Source organism: Cetorhinus maximus, chromosome 15 (genome assembly GCF_964194155.1).
Source record: "Cetorhinus maximus chromosome 15, sCetMax3.hap1.1, whole genome shotgun sequence".
NCBI lineage: Eukaryota > Metazoa > Chordata > Chondrichthyes > Lamniformes > Cetorhinidae > Cetorhinus > Cetorhinus maximus.
This window is the reverse complement of record NC_135893.1, coordinates 93679463-93704025: the sequence shown is the minus strand read 5'-3', so window position 1 is coordinate 93704025 and position 24563 is coordinate 93679463. Positions and strand designations below refer to the sequence as shown.

The 24563-nt window shown below is 44.3% G+C and overlaps 1 protein-coding gene across 6 annotated transcripts in view; it reads right to left on the bottom strand.

Annotated features, from left to right (window-relative positions):
- gtf3c1 (general transcription factor IIIC subunit 1) overlaps window positions 1-18123 on the bottom strand; it is a 65446-nt gene extending 47323 nt beyond the window's left edge. For 2 of the 6 annotated variants that reach the window (XM_078558972.1, XM_078558973.1), the window contains exons 1-9: window positions 17891-18123; window positions 13056-13265; window positions 12114-12290; window positions 11888-12031; window positions 10244-10340; window positions 8788-8911; window positions 7499-7648; window positions 5694-5809; window positions 656-1094 (exon numbers count right to left, since the gene is read on the bottom strand). In XM_078558972.1, the coding sequence (XP_078415098.1) occupies window positions 656-1094; window positions 5694-5809; window positions 7499-7648; window positions 8788-8911; window positions 10244-10340; window positions 11888-12031; window positions 12114-12290; window positions 13056-13265; window positions 17891-18111 (1678 nt within the window). In that variant the 5' untranslated portion in view covers window positions 18112-18123. Of the gene's footprint in view, window positions 1-655; window positions 1095-2299; window positions 2409-5693; window positions 5810-7498; window positions 7649-8782; window positions 8912-10243; window positions 10341-11887; window positions 12032-12113; window positions 12291-13055; window positions 13266-17890 lie in introns of those variants that run through there. The other 4 variants (XM_078558974.1, XM_078558975.1, XM_078558976.1 and 1 more) reach the window with 4 other exon arrangements.
- Between the last annotated feature and the right edge of the window lie 6440 nt (window positions 18124-24563).

Here is a 24563-nt window from a genome sequence, read left to right as displayed (position 1 = left end):
CCAGAGTAGTTGGTCCACACACGCAGAATGTATTTGGCCAAAGGGGCTGCAATTCTCTTCCCTGTAGGGGCACACCAAACTTATCCAAGTCTAAAGAGTTTTGGCTTGGGGCTGGTTAGCTCAGTTGGTTGGAGTGTGGCGTTTAGTAATGCCGATGGCATGGGTTCAATCCCCATGCTGACTGAGGTCGTTTCTTGGGGCCTGTCTCTTCGACATGTCCCACTGACACCATGGCATAGTTGAGCTAGAATTAACAGCCCATGGACAACAAAGGCGCTATCTGAAGAGAGAAATGGAGCTTTGGCACAGGCTGGGAGCTGCCAGAAGGAATCAATTCCCTTACTCAAAGTATCCACAGAGATGTTGTGAAAGTTTAATTGGCTAAAGGCGTGCAGTTTACCATTCTATGTTTACCATGCATTCTAGTTTATGTTGCCTTAGTGATTCCCAGATAGAAGATCCCTATTCATTGCCCATCCTGACTGCCTTGAAACACTTAAATGCAACAGCAAAATATCGAGCAACTTGGGAGATCAATGTCTACACTGTTAGCAACAATCTTGACCATGCGCAAAAGATTTTGTTGCACAGGTTTGCATACAGCAATGCAAATAAATAATTCAGTGTAAAATACAAAATTACATGGTTCACCAACCTTTGCCCAATTTTGATTTACGACCTTTTTTCAGTTTGAATTTTCTAAATAATGCACTCTTAACTAATTTCTTTCCTTTGTATATTTTCTGTGAGGTAGTGCATTTTTTTTCTCTGTGCTCTGAATGAGAAGATCGATTGTTCTGTGCAGGGGTTGTAGGTAACTTTACAGGTTCCTTTCGACCATGATTTGCCTTCGATAAGCCCTCTGGTAAACTCTGCGGTATGCTTTTGTTCTCTGCTAAGTTCTTCGCTTGAGATAGAGCTTGCTGGCGAACAGTTTCTGATTTGGCATGCTCAAGAGGCAGGAAGCTAGTTGTTGCCAACTGCTCGCTTCTAGCCTTTTCCTTTTCAAATTGCTTGCTCAGTTCACTCTGCTCCACAAATGTCTTAGCCACGTATTTAGTTGTGCGCTGACGACCTTCATCCTCCATGAAGCCCTGTTATAAAGAACACATACTTAGAGTTTGGAATACATCAATGGTCTCTCTTGTACCAATAATTTAAAAAATTTAGACTGTGAAATCATTGGGGTTTGAGGAGAGAAGACACCAATTTCTTCCTAGGGGAGCTAGGAAGATATGGTGGAACTTGTTAAGCTGGAGTTCCACCCCATTTGCTGTGACCCATTAAATTCCAGCAGGAAGCTGTTCATGTGGGACAGTGGAAGATTTTCCCATGTCAAGAGTTGTGGCCAAGGAAAAGGTTTCCTGGGCACTTCCAACCATTATGTCCTTGATGGGTCTTAGTGAAACTCACATATGTTCCGCTGAAGCCTTTGAAAAGGCCCCAAACGTTTACTAGACTAAGAAATCAACCCCAGAGGGCATCAAGAACATCCACCTGCAAGGATGATGGCTCTGGTGGGAGTGGATGAATTTTCTGGTCAAATTTTTCTTCGGCCCAGAAGGGCCTGTGGACACCTCAGGTAGAGCAGCAGTAGGCCACTCTTCCCGTTAGCACACAGGAGAGGATGCTGCTGAGATAACTTAAGAGCAATGAGCTTCAGACTAGAGCAGATAGGATTTCGGCCCGATACATTTTGTGCTGGCAAAGTGGGTGCCCTGGAATTTCAAGGCCTTCATTTCAAATTCAAAATGTCCTAAAAACCATGCAACTTTTAGTGTGGAAAGCTTTCTGCTGCTAGGACCAACTTATCTGTTAGTACACTGGCTTTCAGGGTAATCCAGAACTAAATGGGAAAAGTCCCTACCCACAGTAACAGATTTGGTCATGTCAGAGAGTCTGGCTAGCTGCTTAATCATCAACAGTGGCCTTAAATATTCAATGGTCAGATTACAGAGTCAACCGTAAAGTATTAATTTGTTCCAACATCCCATCGCAAAATGCATCATCAATTCGACCCTAAAGAGGCTTTGCCTCCTGCATCCACAAGGCTTCACCTGTTTCTTCAATTCTAATTTTATAATGCATCCCTTCGGTGTCCCATTAACTACCTGTGATAAGGTTTTATGTGGTACACGTAGGTAGTCATTTGGTTATTTTAGATTTACATCAGGCCATCAAAACTACAACACAGAACAGAAAGGAAGGAGGTGAAAACAAAATACTGTGAAGCTATGAATTATACAGCACAGGTAATGTAAAAAGTTGACTGTAAATATTCAATTCATAGAATCATTACATCACAGGCGGCCATTTGGCCCATCGTGTCTGTGCTGTCTCACGAAGGAGCAATTCACGCACTGCCACTCCCCTGCCCACATCCCTGCACATTCCTCCTCTTCAGATATTTAGAAAATGTAGAAAAATTTATGGCACAGAAGGAAGCTACTCTGCCCATCATGTCTGCGCTGGCCAAAAAATGAGGCCCCCAGCCTAACCCCATTTTCCAGCATTTGGTCCGTGGCCCTGCAGGTTACAGCACTTGAGGTGCATATCCAGACACATTTTAAATGAGTTGACGGTTTCTGCCTCTACTACCCTTTCAGACAATGAGTTCCAGATCCCTACCACCCTCTGGGTGAAAACATTTTCCCTCATTTCCCCTTTAATCCTTCCACCAATCACTTTAAACCTATGCCCCTAATCAATGACCTCTCTGCTAAGGGAAGTAGGTCCTTCCCATCCACTCTATCTAGGCCTCTCATAACCTTGTACACCCCAGTCAAATCTCCCCTCAGCCTCCTTCCAAGGAAAACAACCCCAGCCTATCCAATCCCTGCTCATAGCTGCTGCAGTTTTCCAGTCTTGGCACCATCCTCTGTACCTTCTCTGGTGCAAATATATCCTTTCTGTAATTAATTGACCAGAACTGCAAGCAACACTCAAGTTGGGGCCTGACTAGTGTTTTATACAGCTCCAGCGTAACCTCCCTGCTGTTGTATTCTATGGCTCAGCAAATAAAAGCAAGTATCCCATATGCCTTCTTAACCACCTTATCTACCTGCCCTGCTACCTTCAAGGATCTGTGGATATGCACACCAAGGTCCCTCTGATCTTCAGTACTTTCCAGGGTCCTACCATTCATAGTGTAATCTCTTGCCTTGTTAGCCCTCCCCAAGTGCATTACCTTTCACTTTTCCGGGTTGAATTCCATTTGTCACTGCTCTGCCCAGCTGACCAGTCCATTGTTATGCTCCTGCAGTTTACAACTATCCTCCTCACTATGTACCACCCTACCAATTTTCATGTCATCCTCAGAATTCTTGATCATACCCCTTACATTTAGGTCCAAACCATTTATGTACCCCACAAATAGCAAGGGCCTCAGCCCCGACCCCCATTAGAAACAGGCTTCCAGTCACTGAAACATCCCACTATCATCAACCTCTGCTCCCTGCCTCTGAGCCAATTTTGGATCCAATGTGCCAGTTTGCCTTGGATCCCACGGGCTCTTACTTTCTTGACTAGTCTGCCATGAGGGACCTTATCAAAAGCCTTGCTAAAGTCCATGTAGACCACATCAAATGAATTACCCTCATCAACACTCCTGGTTACCTCCTCAAAAAATTCAATTAAATTTGTCAAACATGACTTCCCTTAACAAATCCATGTTGACTATCCCTGATTAATCCATGTCTCTCCAAGTGCAGATATATTCTGTCCCTCAGAACTCTTTCTAGTAACTTCTCCACCACCGAGGTTAGACTGGCTTGTAATTTCCTGGTCTACCCCTTCACCTCTCATTGTATTTAGTGAGTGAGGGTGTGGGTGAGGGTGGTTTACACACAGGCAAATGTCCCTGAACTATACAATAGGTGGATTTTCAACTAAGGTTCTGTTACAGCACGATCCAATTTGTCTTAGCAAAGCTGGAGTGTTGAACACCCAACCATATGGGTTACTGACATCACTTTTACTGTAAACATCCAATCCAGATACCATTTTTAAACAAAGATACAACGTTAACAGTCCTCCAATCCTCTAGCACCACACCTGCATCCAGTGAGGATTGGAAAATGATGGTCAGAGCATCTGCTTTTTCCTCCCTGGCTTCTTTTAACAGTCTGGGGAACATTTCATCCAGCCCTCGTGATTTATCCACTTTCAATCCCCTTAATACTTCTTCTCTCCCTTTGTTTATCAAATCCAATATTTCACACTTCTCCTTATCTACAATGTCTGCATCACACCCCTCTTCTCTGAGGACAGATGCAAAGTATTCATTAAGAATCATACCCACATATTCTGCCTCTACACATAGGTTACCTTTGTGGTCTTTTATGGGCCCTACTCTTTCCTTAGTTATCCTCTTACTCTTAAATGTATTGATGAAACATCTTTGGGTTCTCCTTGATTTTACATGCCAATATTCTTTCATGTCCTCTCTCAGTTTTCTTAATTTCCTTTTGATTTCACCCGTGCACTTTCTATACTCCTCTTGGCTTTCTTAAGTATTGAGTTCTCGGTGTCTGACATAAGCTTTCCTTTTTTGCCTCATCTTACCCTGTATGGTCCAGGGGGCTCTAGATTTGGCCGTTCCACACTTTTTCTTCGTGGCAACATGTTTACCTTGAACCCCTTGAATCTGCCCTTTGAACGCCTCCCACTGCTCTAACACTGGTGAACCTTCAAACAGCTGTTTCCAGTCCACTTTTGTTAATCCACTCCTCGGCTTAGTAAAATTGGCTTTACCCCAATTTAGAACTCTAACTCCTGCTCTATCTTTGTCTTTTTCTATAATTATGTTAAAACTAACTGAACTATAATCACTACTACCAAAATGCTCTCCCACTGCCATTTCTTCCACCTGCCCAGCTTCATTTCCTAAAACTAAGTCCAGAACTGCACCCCCTCTTGTTGGACTTGCTATAAAAAAGTTCTCCTGAATGCACCTCAAGGATTCTATTCCCTCCATTCCTTTCACAGTAAAACCATCCCAGTTAATACTGGGGTAATTAAAATTCCCTACCATTACTGCCCTAATGTTTTTGCACTTCTCAGAGATTTGCCTACATATTAGCTCTTCAATCTCCATCTAACCGCTTGGGAGTCAATAGTACATTCCCAGTACTGTGACTGCCTCTTTTTTGTCCCTTAGCTCAATCCATATGGCCTCATTTGATGACCCTTCTAATAAATCAACGTTCCTCACAGCTGTAATTGGTTCTTCGGCCAAAATTGCCACCCCCTCCTTTTTTATCCCCCTTTCTACCTCATCTGAAAACCCTGTAACCAGGAATGTTGAGGTGCCATTCTTGTCCCTCTTTAAGCCATGTTTCTATACAAGCTATGATATCATACTACCACGTTTCTATCTGTGCCCTCAGCTCATCTGCTTTATTTGCTATACTCCTTGCATTGAAGTGTATACACCCTCGCGCACTGCCAAACTCTCTCTTTATTTTCTAAAATTTGTTTCCTCTGCCTTCCAGACTCATTCCCTAACTTTCTGCCTTCCAATTCCATTTCTGATTTTGTCCCATCTGAATTCACCTTCTGGTTCCCATCCCCTGCCAAACTAGTTTAAACCCTGCTCAACAGGGTCTAAACTCTACAGTTTCAACCTTTCGTATTCAATGGTAATGCTATGTATTCAGATTAAGGGTGGTATAGACCCAAGTGCATTCCTTTACCGTAATAACTTTGTATCTTTCCAGCAGGCGGCACAGCATCCGACCTTCAAGTTTTCCAACATTCAGTGCCAATCGGATTTCAGTCTGTGAAATGCCTTTGGTGCCTCTCCTCTCAACTAGGAATGCCAGGAAAAAGATAAATGATGAAAACTTTATATTTTTTTTTGGAGGTCATACTGCCATGGACTTCTTCCTAAAGAATTACAATAGTGGCTACGCTTAAAAGTACTTCATTAGTTTTGAAACGCTTTATGATGTCCTTAGGATTTGAAAGGTGCTGTATAAAAATTCTATAGCTCTTGGGGTGAAAGGGATCAAAGGATATGGGGAGAACCTGGGAGCAGGCTATTGAGTTGGATGATCAGCCATGATCATGATGAATGGTGGAGCAGGCTCGAAGGGCCGAATAGCCTACTCCTGCTCCTATTTTCTATGTTTAAAATGTAAGTCTGTGTCTCTTATTTTTATTTCCCTTCCCTTGTAAGATGACCAATGAATTTTCAAACATGAAAGGCCACCCCTTCAAGCACACCGTACACAATCCTATTGCTCGGTTACGCTTTAAAAGCTCCAGAACTATTAATTGGCGATGCCAACTGTGGAGGTCCTTTCCTCTGATAATATCACTTCAGGAAACGTGGTCTTAGGATCATCAACTGAGGTTCCGGATTTACACTTAGAATATCGTGTGTCCACCCCCTCATCCATCCAAATCAGGACCTTGCTATCCACATTATAATTACCCATTACTTGATTGCTCTTATTGGCCCAGATTTTGCCATGGTAATGACGACAGCAACTTCAGGAGTCTGCGCATGTGCAGAATAATGTGAAGATCCATAAGTTGCTATCAGGGATGCTACGTTTCTCCAGAGGATACTGTGATGAGGTTCCCTCAGAGTGAAACCCCCAGCAATCTGCAAACTGGTGAAAACTCCCACTTTTGCACTGCTCGTCTCACTGTAAAAACCTTTGAAAATGTTACAGCTTGTGGAAATGTGCTGAAACTGGGTTTTTAAACAACGTATTAAGCTCACAATTACAGTTAAACACCCTCTCTAGCCCCGAAAAGCTAATTTTATATTTGTGGAATGTCAAATTTCTCCATTGTTATAAAAGACATTTTACAATTTTTATAAAAGGTTTATCTTTATTTTAGTTCCTGTCTTAATCAAATTATTTATTTCACTATCTGAAAATTTAAATTAAAAATGAAGGATAATCAGAGCTTTCAATGTTCTGGTTCGCTCTGAGAGAATACTGAATTGTGATTGGCTGCTTACTCTGCTTGCTGACGTCACTGTTGCTCGACACTTGGAGATTCCCTTGACATTGCCAGGTTATCGAGTAAGGGGAAACCAGTGACACAGAGATCGCTAGATCTTTGTGGACAGCTTCCTTCAACGCCAGCAGCGAGCAATTGTCTTTTGCCACCGACTGCAAAATTCAACACACTGTATTTCTGGCACACAGCTTCTTACATTGGCCCTGCTACACACAGGTTACCATTACTTAGAGCAACTCTAACTCAACCTATTTAGGTGAAGGGGACCTCCTCTTGCTCACTAAGTGACTGTTGGGTACGGTTAGAATAAGGGTACCTCAAACAAATGACAGATTTACTGAACAATTCTGGAGTACTTTCATTGCAGCATCGCATTGGTTTCAAATTCCACTCAGCACATATAAGGAACATGTATCATCTGCAAAAACACTCATATTATCAGGCAACAGTAGCACATACTTTTCCAAGGAACAAACTTATGGTTTGCAGTAATTTCTTCAAATACACCTTGAAAACTTACTTAGTTCATAAGCTTGGGTAAGCATATCTCGTTCATAAACAACATCCATTCTTTCGACTGTCTTATTATCTTCTTCATCGTCATCTTCATCATCTACTTTTTTCCCGTATGGCTTTATCAGTTTCAGGCATCGAACAATAATCTGAGTTCCTGAAAACAATAATGGTTACTTAAACACAAAAATTCACCCGAGATTCCAATGCATTCCCCACATGGTAACCATTTGGAGTTAGGTTATCATTAGAACTTCAAAAAACAAAACTGATGTGAAACCTGATTTTTGCAGAGACCACCTTATACTTGTTCTACAAAGAGAAGTTTCAAAGTCTGATCTGGTAACAAAATAAAGATGATTGCACAAACTCAAGGGGCCCCTACTGCAAATGTTTTGCCATGGTCCTTGAAAAATGTTTCATTCTGGGTAGCACAAGAGGCCAAACCCCATGATATCCCCAATAAGATAAGGTTGATAGAACAAGATTTAGTGCAAGCTGGGAATTCAGCAGATCATCAACAACTGAAGGCCACAATTAAGGAATATCAAATGTTGCTATGCTGTTGAATACTGGGCTTCTTTACTGCAATGACTTATTAAAAATTCTGTGACTCAGGATTCAATCTCATTGTTTCACATGGAATGTTAATAAAAGGACTTTAACAGCATGGCCCTAAATGAATCATTTTGCATCTACTTGCTGAAATAGGGATAGCTGAGGCACAGTACAAGGTATTGACAAGTATTTCAAAATCAATCCCTAACCTAGCATGGTTAGGGATTGATTTTGAAATATTTGTCAAACAAGTATTAACAATTACAAGTAATAACATTGGAGTGCAGCTGGTGAGAGAAATTTCTACACCCTGGTAGGAGGGCACTCCCAGCATTTTGTGCTTTCTTGGAACATGGATGGCAATCACTTTCATATAACATTAAGACTCAGTGTTAAGGTTAGAAAGTTAAGGAGCACTTTTTAAAACCCAGGTTCATAAGCTCGAGTACAAATCCAATCCATCGAGGGCAGTTCATGAAAGGGTCTCACATCACATGCCCTCAGTGTGTCCTGGAGTCAAAACAGGGCCCAGGTCTCAAATTGTACTGATTCTCACATTAAGGTGCACTAAATTAAGATGTGCAAGTGGCAGTATAACTACAGCCCAACAATGTTTAGGTTATCCAGCTCTTCGAAGATTGTACTGTCAACCTCTAGCTATCCAAACCAATGTCTCATTTGCACTTTGAATAAGGAAAGCACACAGTAATTATGAAAGATAAATCAAGTCTAGATTACCTTTTTTTGTCACACATGGTCCTCCTTCAGGATTCAGGTCCTTGAGGGGAACAGTAATCACCTTGGCTATACCACCAGCCACCATATACTGATAAAGCTTTTTGAAAGTTCTCTCACAAAGACCCTAAACAAAGGGAAAACAAACATCTGTAAGTGAAGGAAAGGTCTTTCATCTGCACAATGACATATTTAATCTATTACAGAACGTGAATTAAGAATAACGACAGTGACTTTGACCTTTTTTATTGCTTGGCTTTGTAAAATTCTGAACCTGAATTTCCTCATTGTGGACAAATACCTTGACAAGCTGAATAATTTGCTTTTAATCTTTTGGTCAGGTATAATTACAGGTACACACAGGTGACAGGTGTTCCATATGCAAAAAGATAATCTTAAAATTACAAATTGCAAGACCAAGAGCAACTGTACAAAAGTTCAAATATGATTCCAGGCTAAGAATCTGAAATACTTTTGCCACTTGGTGCCATATTTCACATTCTTCTCCCAAGGAAAAGATAACACTGCAGTTAAACCCCAGAGATCGTCTATGTATCTGATAAGCATTTTTTTTCTCTTAAAAAGTATTTCAAGGCTCTTCTGCAAAGCACCATAAATATTCTCACTTCATGAAGTGTGATGGAGTGATATCGTGGAACAACAGTTTAATTAAAGAAGTATTTCTCATTGCTGGTTTCGCAAAGAATGCTCTTAATGCATGGTTTCTCCCACACTCTCTCCCTCTGCTTTAATATGCAGTGAAGGTTAGGTGTGTGAAAATCAAGCAAGGGCACTGTTCCTCATGACTAGCCAAAGAGGGCGGAATCAGGTTTGGCAATAATACCAAAACCAAAATGCAGCGGACGCTGGAATCAGAAAGAAAAGCAGAAAATGCTAGAAATACTCAGCAGTTCAGGCAGCATCTATGGAGAGAGAAAGAGAGTTACTGTTGCAGGTCATTGACCTTTCGTCAGAACTCATCAGGGTTCTGACAAAAAGGTCACTGACCTGAAATATTAACTTGGTTTCCCTCTTCACAGGTGCTGCTTGATCTAAATTATTTCCAGCATTTTCTGTTTTTCTTTTTTCACAGTAATAATGTCCACCAGTCCCCGCAAAAACTACCCCCCAGAGTGATCACACTTGAAGAATGTCTAATTGAAGATGATATAGCTTCTTCCTAATACATTTTCTGATGCAAAGTATAAATGGCAGCTTCCACAGGTAAGCCAGCACATCCGAGGAACTGACACAGTATGCCGATGATGGCTCCTGCTAACGCTGGTGTTAGCACCAGTATGTACACTTCAATAGTTTCTGGTATAGCTTCTATCAGAACATAAAGTTACCAACCAAAAGTGCATTGCACAGAAGCAAGAAGATACATGATCAGGTCAGACAGCGCCATAGTACTTCAACCCATCTGTTTGTGCCACGATTGTGCTTTGGAAACACTTACCAGCTCATCCCTAAGAGTTAACATGACTTCCAACTGATTAGGCCGGTTCACAAGGATATTGGAGATTTTTTCCATTAAAATGTCATATTTGCTTCTCCTGCATATTACAGATAGAAAGGTGAAGCAGTGAAATAAAAAGTTAACAGGTTTGAGAACATTGTAAAGTATGCATACATAGGAGCGACAAAGGTCACGTAATACAGGAGGTACACTTAATACAGTGGGTGATCCGTATAACAGTAATCTAAACTTAAAAAGCTGGCTTTCTGTATCACAGTAATAAATATTTTTCAGCTGGCATGAAGAATTAGCATTTTCATGATCCTTGAGCAGTACAGGCTCACCCCTAAATGCAAAATACTGAGAATGTTTATGAGAGTGACTCACACCTTACAGATTAAATAAGTCAAGAGCCTAAACTTACAGCCCAGAGTTACACGTTTCTTGGACATATGTCATAAGGAGATAAGATGTAAGTACAGGAATATGCCATTTGGCCCCTTGAGCCTGGTCCACCATTTAATAAGATCATGGTTGATTCTCAATTCCAACTCCATTTTTGGTACAATGAAATTAGACTGCAAAATACAGGCCAACAGCAATACGGGTGTACCTACACAAGATGGACTGCAGCGATTCAAGGATGCTCACTACCACTTCTAAAGGACAATTAGGGATGTACAATAAATGCTGGCCTTGCCAGCAACGCTCATCCCATGAAAGAATAAGTGGTGAAGGAACGGTGTTTGCCACTCACCATGGCAATAGCCGTCCACAAAGTTTTTTTTGAGCAGAGGTTTGCGCTATATTGGTGTATGATCTAGCACAATATCCTCTACAGGGCAAGAAAGCTGCCCGAGTGATCATTGAGAAATACTACACCCGCCTTGGTAATGACTTCCACACCAACAAAAGGGTCTGCGAGGAGATTGCCATCATCCCCAGCAAGAAACTTCGCAACAAGCCCTGAGCTGAGTAAAACAGCGAGGGTCTTCAAACAATTGAAGAATCCTCAATGGGGCATTCAGAGTATAAATTAAGCAGCATAAAGCAGGAAGTGTAAAAGCATTACAAAAAAGCATTTATAGCACAGGAATAGGCCATTCAGCTCAGCAACCAGGCCCATGCCAGTGTTTATGTCCCACATGAGCCTCCTCCCAACTCTCTTCATCTAACCTGATCAGCGTTACCTTCAGTTCCTTTCTCCCTCATGTGTTTATCTAGCCCCCCACCCCCCTTAAATACATCAACAGATTCACCTCAATTACTCATTGTGGTAACAATTTAAATCATGTACAGAAATCAAAATAAAGATTGGGAAAGAAAGATGAGAGAGCATGCGCGAGAGGTGAAAAATGCTGATGAGTTTTTTTTAAAAACTGTTAATTAGGAGATGCTAACTCTTTTGCCAACATTCAAAATTGATGTATAAAAAAGTCTCCTTTACAGAGGCTATTAATACTGTCTCTTTTTATATGTGATCTGGGTAACCCCCCCCTGATACTTGTGTTGCACATCTTGCATCATTGAGATGCTGAAGTACCTCAGCATTGGCACTAAAAGTGTGCCTTAACTGCCTATTAAATTATTGCACATTACAATGCTTTCAAAAGCAAGAAGAATTTTCAAAATGAACTATTTTACCGGTCAACATGGAAGCGTTTGAGAAGGAGCAGAATGGAATACTGCTGGTTTCCATTAGGCTGCCGAATCACGTGGGACTGCAGAGTTATCAAGTTGTTTCTGTCGAGGACTCGACGGTGATAATGCATTTTACGGGCATCAATTCTACGAGAGAAAAAAATGTTTCTAAAAATTAAAGCAACTGTACAAAATGGGTCCAATTTCTCTGAAGGCAATTTGTCCTCACTTGAAAGCTCCACTGTGAAGGTCTCTTTGCAGCTCTCCCTGCCACCTTGCTCTACCCAGCCTCTCCAGTATACAATACGAATAGTCAGGCAGGTTTAACTCTGGATCACTTTCCCAGCCAATCAGAGCTCGATGACGAACCATTTGAGAGGCGACGATGACCAACTTCTCTCCCCACCTACAGTACAAAGCAGAATAATCGCGTGAACTCAAGCCTTTACAGGAGAATATAGATAAAAGATATCTCAGTGCTTCATACCACATATGTCCACCATGCAATAAAAGTACCACATTATACCTCACCTTTTGAATTACAGGCATAGACTAACCTACTACTTTCATTGGTAATGCCCTTCCGTGTAATATATCACACTGCAGCACTCGGATGAGTGTTCACTGTGAAAACACTAATGTAAACACATTCTGTTCCCCCTCCAAAGTGTCTCCTCAGTTGTCCAGCTCAGGGGACTGTCCTCACTTGGTTCCATCCTTCGTTATCAGATCATAGTCAGACAGTGACTTTTTCTTACACGTCCACAATGTCACCTCTGGAATCTCCACAGCATTCCTTGGCCTCCTCTTCTATGTCTTTCCTCGGAAGACAACAAGGGGCCAGTTTACATACGCACGCCGACAACACAAGGCTCCATCTCTCCAACCGTACTCACAACCCTTACACTGGTCTGTCAATACTTCAAATTTAAAATTCTCATTTTTAAATCTGCCCATGCCCTCCCCATTCCCGTTTCCTGCGACACTAAGTCATGAAAGCAATATGGCCCAGGTGTCAAAAATGTACCTTTAAACCCTGTTGCCAGCTTTGTTAGGTTAACCTGTTAGACAATATTGCTGCCATAAGGCATGACGTCATTTTAAGGGCCGAATTTGTGCAAATTCAATGCGTTGAATCCCGCAAAGATTTAGACAAGCTTTCATAACTCACCTTTTTACAGCTTCATCCAAAGTGCAGCATGGTATAAACTGCTGAGTCCTTATCTCTGCAGTTATGTCTTTTCGTTTGTGAAAATGCTGACAGGAACCCTGAATTCCATCTTTATTATCTGAAATGATGCAAACAGGATAGATATCATCTCTCGGTGTAGGATCCCTCCGTGTCTCTTGGATTCCTGTCTCTGGATCAATTTCTTCATATCTTACCAGGAACAAAATATAAAAAGATTAAAATGCAGTTAAACATACAAAGCTCTAGTCACAGCAGTTGTACTAACAATTTAGAATGGGCATTCTTTATTCGTGAATATTACATTTGAAGTGCACAATTTTAATTTCACTAAGAGTTTGAATTACTGGTAACAAATTTAATGCAGGAGATTAAAAGTTGTTAAACATTTTGAGTCTTTTCTCATAGCTTTATAACCCTGGTTAAAAACAGACAGAACTACTAGGTACTAACACCGGCAACAGACACACAAAATATACATTGTATTTTTTTTTACATGATCACTTCTATTTTACTTTCACTTTTAAACAACTATGTGATATTTTTATATCTCAATTGTTCTAGTTCATGATCATTATTTTCTACTTAAGCAAATTCACTATTGAACAAATATCAATTTGTTCTATAAAAAAGCTATTTCTCAGCACAGCAGTTCTGTCCAGTTTGCTCTGGTGTTCAACACTACTGTGCACTGAACAAGTGGAGCTCAAAGTGTAAAGAATTAAACACTTCACTGCATTAACAGCTTCACAGGTCATTGGGTGGGGGTGGGGCACACGAAGCAAAAGTGCTACCACTGAGCTAACATGGTGCGCTAATGCCTCGATTTTAAAATTCACATCCTTGTTTTAAATCCCTCTGTGGTGTTACTTCTCCCCATCTCTGTAGCCTTCTCCAGCCATACAACCTTTTGAGATTTTTGTGCTCTTCCAATTCCAGCTTCCTGAGCATCCCCGATTTTCAATTTTCCGTTGCTGGCCTTAAGGTCCGGAATTCTCTCCCTAACCCTCTCTGCTTCTCCTCTAAAACTGCACTGTCAGAGGTCCTGTCTTTCCAATGAGACGTTAAACTAGACCCTGTTCAGCTCTCAGCTGATATAAAAGACCTGACCCCACTCACTTCCCTCAACCTGCAGCTCAACCTCTCGCATCCCTCAGCCATCACCCCTACACTATCGTACCCATTCCAGCCTCTTCACCCAACAACACTTAGAAACTTAACTGGACCACATAAATACTGTGGCTACAAGAGCAGGTCAGAGACTGGCAATTCTGCAGTGAGTTATTCATCTGATTCCCCGAAGCTTGTTCACTATCTACAAAGCACAAGTCAGGAGTTTTTTTAAAATTCTTTCATGGGGTGAGAGCATCACTGGCTAGGCCAGCATTTATTGCCCATCCCTAATTGCCTTCAAGGGGTGGTGAGCCATCTCCTTGAACCGCTGCAATCCATGTGGTGTAGGTACAGACACAGTGCTGTTAGGAAGAGAGTTCCAGGGTTTTGACCCAATGACAGTGAAGGAACAGCAATATAGTTCTAAGTCAGGATGGTGTGGGGCTTGGAGGGGAAGTTGCAGGTGTTCCCACACATCTGCTGTCCTTGTCCTACTAGGCGGTAGAGGTTGCAGGGTTTGGAAGGTGTGGTCTGAGGAGACCTGGTGAGTTGCTGCAGGGCATCTTGTAAATTATACACACTCTTCACCATGCACAGTGACATCAGAGTGAATGCTTAAGATGGTGGATGAGTTGCCAGTCAAGCAGGCTGCTTTGTCCTGGATGGTGTCAAGCTTCTTCAATGTTGAGCTGCCCTCAGGAAGGTGGAGAGTATTCCATCACGCTCCTGACTTGTGCCTTGTCGATGGCGGACAGGCTTTGGGGAGTCAGGAGGCGAGTTACTCTCTGAAGAATTCCCAGCCTCTGACTTGCTCTTGTAGCCACGGTATTTATATGGCTAGTCCAGTTCAGTTTCTGGTCAATGGCAACACGCAGGATGTTGATAGTGGGGGATTCAGTGATGGCAATATCATTGAATGTCAAGGGGAGATGTTGAGATTCTCTCATGCTGGAGATAGTCATTGTCTGGCACTTACGTGGCGCAAATGTTACTTGCCGCTTATCAGCCCAAGCCTGAATGTTGTCCAGGTCTTGCTGCATATAGACACGATTTGCTTCAGCATTTGAGGAGTTGTGAATGGTGCTGATCATTGTGCAATCATCAGCGAACATCCCCACTTCTGACTTCATGATGGAGGGAAGGTCATTGATGAAATAGCTGAAGATGGTTGGGTCGAGGACACTACCCTGAGGAACTCCTGCAGTGATGAGATGACTGACCTCCAACAACCACAACCATCTTCCTTTGTGCTAGCGGAGAGTTTTCCACCAATTCCCATTTACTTCAGTTTTGCTAGGGCTCCTTGATGCCACACTCGGTCAAATGCTGCCTTGCTGTCAAGGGCAGTCACTCTCACCTCACCTCTGGAGTTCAGCTCTTTTGTTCATGTTTGAACCAAGGTTGTAATAAGGCCAGGAGCTGAGTGGCCCTGGCGGAACTCAAACTGACCGTCAGTGAGCAGGTTATTGCTGAGTTAAGTGCCACTTCATAACACTGTCGATGACATCTTCCATCACTTTGATGATGACTGAGAGTAGACTGATGGGGTGCTAATTAGCTGGGGTGGATTTGTCCTGCTTTTTTTGTACAGGGCATACCCAGGCAATTTTCCACATGGCTAGGTAGATGCCAGCGTTGTAGCTGTACTGGAACAGCTTGACTAGGGGTGCAGCTAGTTCTGGAGCACAAGTCTTCAGTACTATTGCCAGAATGCTGTCAGGGAGTGTGATGGAATACTCTCCACTTGCCTGAGGGCAGCTCCAGCAACACTCAAGTAAATGACTTTATGACTAAGAAGCGCGACATCATACAGAACAAAGCAGCCCACTTGATCGGCACCCTATTCTCCACCTTAAACCTTCACTCCCTTCACCACTGACACACAGTGGCAGGAGTGTGTACCATCTACAAAATGCACTGCAGCTTCCAAACCTCTACTGCCTAGAAGGACAAGGGCAGCAGATGCATGGGAACACCTACACTTAATTTCCCCTCCAAGTCACACACCGTCTTAATCTGGAACTATGTGCTGGATTTTACAGCTTTCAGCGGGGTGAGGGAAGTGGAATCAAAGTGTTGTGTGGTTGACTCACTCCCCCACCCCCTGACACCTCAGCAGGGTGAATCAAGCTTCGGACAGCCTATTAGCAGTGTGAAGGGGTGGTTCAGTGCCCAAATGGGCATCCAGGCCAGAACCTCAGGTGGGATTAGGGCTATCCTGTGAACAGGAAATCAGTCACAGCCACCAAATTAAAGGCCCCCTGCCCCCTCACTTTCTCTTTATTTGTTACGGCCACTCAAAAACAGTGAATCAACAAAATCCGATAACATCCAAACACCTTCCCAAACATACTCTGCTGCTACATGCAGCCATGGTCCCATCTGCAGGCCTTTTCATCCATCCTTGTGTCATCTCCTCATACCCGTGGTAACTCACTCCCAAACGTTTCCCCATCCGACTGCAGAAAAATGGAGCCAACAACAAAAAGCTATTGAGCTCGTTAAAGACCCAACTTTTTGTTGCTGGCTCCATAGCTTGTTAATTGGTTGTTGCAAAGTAGCGGGATCTTGATGCTGAGTCAAAATCCTGCAACTGCCCAACAACGCTGCGGATGTAGCCTTCAGGATGCCCAACCATAACAGGATAGTCCTGTAATTGAGCCAACCCAGGATGATGTTTTTTTGTGTAATTTGGGCCTTTAAACCTTGTGCATCTGCAGTAATTGCTCTTCACCTCCCCCCCCACCCTCCCCAGCCCTGGCAGGACCCAGCCACCCTGCACTCAGCGTCCTGGCAGCAACACCCACAACCCACAACCCTGACAGCAGCTGCCCCCAGGCCCCCTCCTCACAGCCCTGGCGGTTTCCCCCTCTCCCTCCTCACAGCCCTGGCGGTTTCCCCCTCCCCCTCCTCACAGCCCTGGCGGTTCCCCCCCCCCCCCTCCTCACAGCCCTGGCGGTTTCCCCCTCCCCCTCCTCACAGCCCTGGCGGTTTCCCCCTCCCCCTCCTCACAGCCCTGGCGGTTTCCCCCTCCCCCTCCTCACAGCCCTGGCGGTTTCCCCCTCCCCCTCCTCACAGCCCTGGCGGTTTCCCCCTCCCCCTCCTCACAGCCCTGGCGGTTTCCCCCCCCCCCTCCTCACAGCCCTGGCGGTTTCCCCCTCCCCCTCCTCACAGCCCTGGCGGTTTCCCCCTCCCCCCTCCTCACAGCCCTGGCGGTTTCCCCCTCCCCCTCCTCACAGCCCTGGCGGTTTCCCCCCGCCCCCCTCCTCACAGCCCTGGCGGTTTCCCCCCCCCCCCCTCCTCACAGCCCTGGCGGTTTCCCCCTCCCCCTCCTCACGGCCCTGGCGGTTTCCCCCTCCCCCTCCTCACAGCCCTGGCGGTTTCCCCCTCCCCCCTCCTCACAGCCCTGGCGGTTTCCCCCTCCCCCTCCTCACAGCCCTGGCGGTTTCCCCCCGCCCCCCTCCTCACAGCCCTGGCGGTTTCCCCCCCTCCCCCTCCTCACAGCCCTGGCGGTTTCCCCCTCCCCCCCCTCCCCCTCCCCGGGCCTCGCTGCTGCCGGCACCACATGAGCTGCAGGTTTGGGGAGGCGGCTCCAGCCCCAGCCCCAGCCCCAGGTTTGCGGTGAGGCCTCTCCTGACCGATGTCGGGGTTGTTGTTTTCCCCGGGGGGACGGGGCCTGTTTGACGGTGAATTCGGCCCCTCACCGGTCATAGAAAACCAGGGCCGGCCGGTCCTGGGGCAGCCGGTAGAAGCGGAGCTGCGGGCAGGCGGACAGGGCCTCCCACACGAACTGCTTGGTGGCCGGGTCGAGCTGCAGCGGGAACGCGGGGACGCGGTTGTCCAGCCGGAACCAGAGGGTGGAGAAGGTGATGCCGTCCAGCCCCTCGAGAGCCACCTCGTCCAGCAGCGAGTCCAGGGCGGCCATGGCCGCCGCCGCCGCCGCTACGGGGGGAACCGCGGCTCCCGCAGCACCGCCGGGAAACGCGTTTGTGCTGCTCAGATCCTCAAAACCACCACCTCTCACACACACTAATTGTGCACACACACCGATACACTCATATACACACTCACACACACCGATACACTCATATACACACTCATATACACACTCACACACACCCATACACTCATATACACACTCATATACACACTCACACACACCCATACACTCATATACACACTCACACACACCGATACACTCATATACACACACACACCGATACACTCATATACACACTCATATACACACCCATACACTCATATACACACTCACACACACCGATACACTCATATACACACTCACACACACACACACCGATACACTCATATACACACTCACACACACACACACCCATACACTCATATACACACTCACACACACCGATACACTCATATACACACTCATATACACACCCATACACTCATATACACACTCACACACACCGATACACTCATATACACACTCATATACACACCCATACACTCATATACACACTCATATACACACTCACACACACCGATACACTCATATACACACTCACACACACCCATACACTCATATACACACTCACACACACCCATACACTCATATACACACTCACACACACCGATACACTCATATACACACTCATATACACACCCATACACTCATATACACACTCACACACACCGATACACTCATATACACACTCACACACACCGATACACTCATATACACACTCATATACACACTCACACTCACCGACACACTCATATACACACTCACACACACCGATACACTCATATACACACTCACACACACCGATACACTCATATACACACTCATATACACCGATACACTCATATACACACTCACACACACCGATACACTCATATACACACTCACACACACCGATACACTCATATACACACTCACACACACACTCACATACACCGATACACTCATATACACACTCACACACACCGATACACTCATATACACACTCACACACACCGATACACTCATATACACACTCACACACACCGATACACTCATATACACACTCACACACACCGATACACTCATATACACACTCACACACACCGATACACTCATATACACACTCACACACACCGATACACTCATATACACACTCATATACACACTCACACACACCGATACACTCATATACACACTCACACACACCGATACACTCATATACACACTCATATACACACTCACACACACCGATACACTCATATACACACTCATATACACACTCACACACACCGATACACTCATATACACACTCATATACACACTCACACACACCGATACACTCATATACACACTCATACACACTCACACACACCGATACACTCATATACACACTCATATACACACTCACACACACCGATACACTCATATACACACTCATATACACACTCACACACACCGATACACTCATATACACACACACACACCCATACACTCATATACACACTCACACACACCCATACACTCATATACACACTCATATACACACTCACACACACCGATACACTCAGATACACACTCATATACACACTCACACACACCGATACACTCATATACACACTCACACACACCGATACACTCATATACACACTCATATACACACTCACACACACCGATACACTCATATACACACTCACACACACCCATACACTCATATACACACTCATATACAAACTCACACACACCGATACACTCATATACACACTCATATACACACTCACACACACCGATACACTCATATACACACTCACACACACCCATACACTCATATACACACTCACACACACCCATACACTCATATACACACTCATATACACACACACACACCGATACACTCATATACACACTCATATACACACTCACACACACCGATACACTCATATACACACTCACACACACCGATACACTCATATACACACTCATATACACACTCACACACACCGATACACTCATATACACACTCACACACACCGATACACTAATATACACACTCACACACACCGATACACTCATATACACACTCACACACACCGATACACTCATATACACACTCACACACACCGATACACTCATATACACACTCACACACACCGATACACTCATATACACACACACACACCGATACACTCATATACACACTCACACACACCGATACACTCATATACACACTCACACACACCGATACACTCATATACACACTCACACACACCGATACACTCATATACACACTCACACACACCGACACACTCATATACACACTCACACACACCGACACACTCATATACACACTCACACACACCGATACACTCATATACACACTCACACACACCGACACACTCATATACACACTCACACTCACCGACACACTCATATACACACTCACACACACCGATACACTCATATACACACTCACACACACCGATACACTCATATACACACTCACACACACCGACACACTCATATACACACTCACACTCACCGATACACTCATATACACACACACACACACCGATACACTCATATACACACTCACACTCACCCATATACACACACACCGATACACTCATATACACACTCACACACACCCATACACTCATATACACACTCACACACACCGATACACTCATATACACACACACACACCGACACACTCATATACACACTCATATACACACTCACACACACCGATACACTCATATACACACTCACACACACCGATACACTCATATACACACTCACACACACCGACACACTCATATACACACTCACACACACCGATACACTCATATACACACTCACACTCACCGACACACTCATATACACACTCACACACACCGATACACTCATATACACACACACACACACCGATACACTCATATACACACACACACACCGACACACTCATATACACACTCATATACACACTCACACACACCGATACACTCATATACACACTCACACACACCGATACACTCATATACACACTCACACACACCGATACACTCATATACACACTCACACTCACCGATACACTCATATACACACTCACACACACCGATACACTCATATACACACTCACACACACCGATACACTCATATACACACTCACACACACCGATACACTCATACACACACTCACACACACCGATACACTCATATACACACTCACACACACCGATACACTCATACACACACTCACACACACCGATACACTCATATACACACTCACACACACCGATACACTCATACACACACTCACACACACCGATACACTCATACACACACTCACACACACCGATACACTCATATACACACTCACACACACCGATACACTCATACACACACTCACACACACCGATACACTCATACACACACTCACACACACCGATACACTCATATACACACTCACACACACCGATACACTCATATACACACTCACACACACCGATACACTCATACACACACTCACACACACCGATACACTCATACACACACTCACACACACCGATACACTCATACACACACTCACACACACCGATACACTCATATACACACTCACACACACCGATACACTCATATACACACTCACACACCGATACACTCATATACACACTCACACACCGATACACTCATATACACACTCACACACACCGATACACTCATATACACACTCACACACACCGATACACTCATATACACACTCACACACACCGATACTCATATACACACTCACACACACCCATACACTCATATACACTCATATACACACTCACACACACCGATACACTCATATACACACTCACACTCACCGATACACTCATATACACACTCACACACACCGATACACTCATATACACACTCACACTCACCCATACACTCATATACACACTCATATACACACTCACACACACCGATACACTCATATACACACTCATATACACACTCACACTCACCCACACACTCACACACACCGACACACTCACTCACACACACCGATACACTCATATACACACTCATATACACACTCACACACACCGATACACTCATATACACACTCACACACACCGATACACTCATATACACACTCACACACACACTCACACTCACCCACACACTCACACACACCGACACACACACTCACACACACCGATACACTCATATACATACTCACACACACCGATACACTCATATACACACTCACACACACCGATACACTCATATACACACTCACACACACCGATACACTCATATACACACTCACACACACCGATACACTCATATACACACTCACACACACCGATACACTCATATACACACTCACACACACCGACACACACTCACACTCACCCATACACACTCACACACACCGATACACTCATATACACACTCACACACACCGATACACTCATATACACACTCACACACACCCATACACTCATATACACACACACACACACACACACCGATACACTCACCGTCACACTCACTCACACCGATACACTCATATACACACACACTCACCGATACACTCACCGTCACACTCACTCACACCGATACACTCATATACACACTCACACTCACCCATACACTCATATACACACTCACACTCACCCATACACTCATACACACACTCACACACACCGATACACTCATATACACACTCACACACACCGATACACTCATACACACACTCACACACACACACACACCGATACACTCATACACACACTCATATACACACTCACACACACCGATACACTCATATACACACTCACACACACCGATACACTCATATACACACTCACACACACCGATACACTCATATACACACTCACACACACCGATACACTCATATACACACTCACCGACACACACATATACACACTCACACACACCGATACACTCATATACACACTCACACACACCGATACACTCATATACACACTCACACACACCGATACACTCATATACACACTCACACTCACCGATACACTCATATACACACTCACACACACCGATACACTCATATACACACTCACACTCACACACCGATACACTCATATACACACTCACACACACCAATACACTCATATACACACTCACACACACCGATACACTCATATACACACTCACACACACCGATACACTCATATACACACTCACACACACCGATACACTCATATACACACTCACACACACCGATACACTCATATACACACTCACACACACCGATACACTCATATACACACTCACACTCACACACACTCACACACACCGATACACTCATATACACACTCACACACACCGATACACTCATATACACACTCACACACCGATACACTCATATACACACTCACACACACCGATACACTCATATACACACTCACACACACCGATACACTCATACACACTCACACACACCGATACACTCATATACACACTCACACACACCGATACACTCATATACACACTCACACACACCGATACACTCATATACACACACACACCGATACACTCATACACACTCACACACACCGATACACTCATATACACACTCACACACACCCACACACACCGATACACTCATATACACACTCACACACACCCACACACTCATATACACACTCACACACACCGATACACTCATATACACACTCACACACACCCACACACTCATATACACACTCACACACACCGATACACTCATATACACACTCACACACACCGATACACTCATATACACACTCACACACACCGATACACTCATATACACACTCACACACACCGATACACTCATATACACACTCACACACACCGATACACTCATATACACACTCATATACACACTCACACACACCGATACACTCATATACACACTCACCGACACACACACTCACACTCACCCACACACACACACACACACCGATACACTCATACACACTCACCGACACACACACTCACACTCACCCACACACACCGATACACTCATATACACACTCACACACACCGATACACACACTCACACACACCGATACACTCATATACACACTCACACACACCGATACACTCATATACACACTCACACACACCGATACACACACTCACACACACCGATACACTCATATACACACTCACACACACCGATACACTCATATACACACTCACACACCGATACACTCATACAGACACTCACACACACCGATACACTCATACACACCGATACACTCATACACACACTCACACTCACCGATACACTCACACACACCGATACACTCATACACACACTCACACACACCGATACACTCATATACACACTCACACACACCGACACATTCATATAC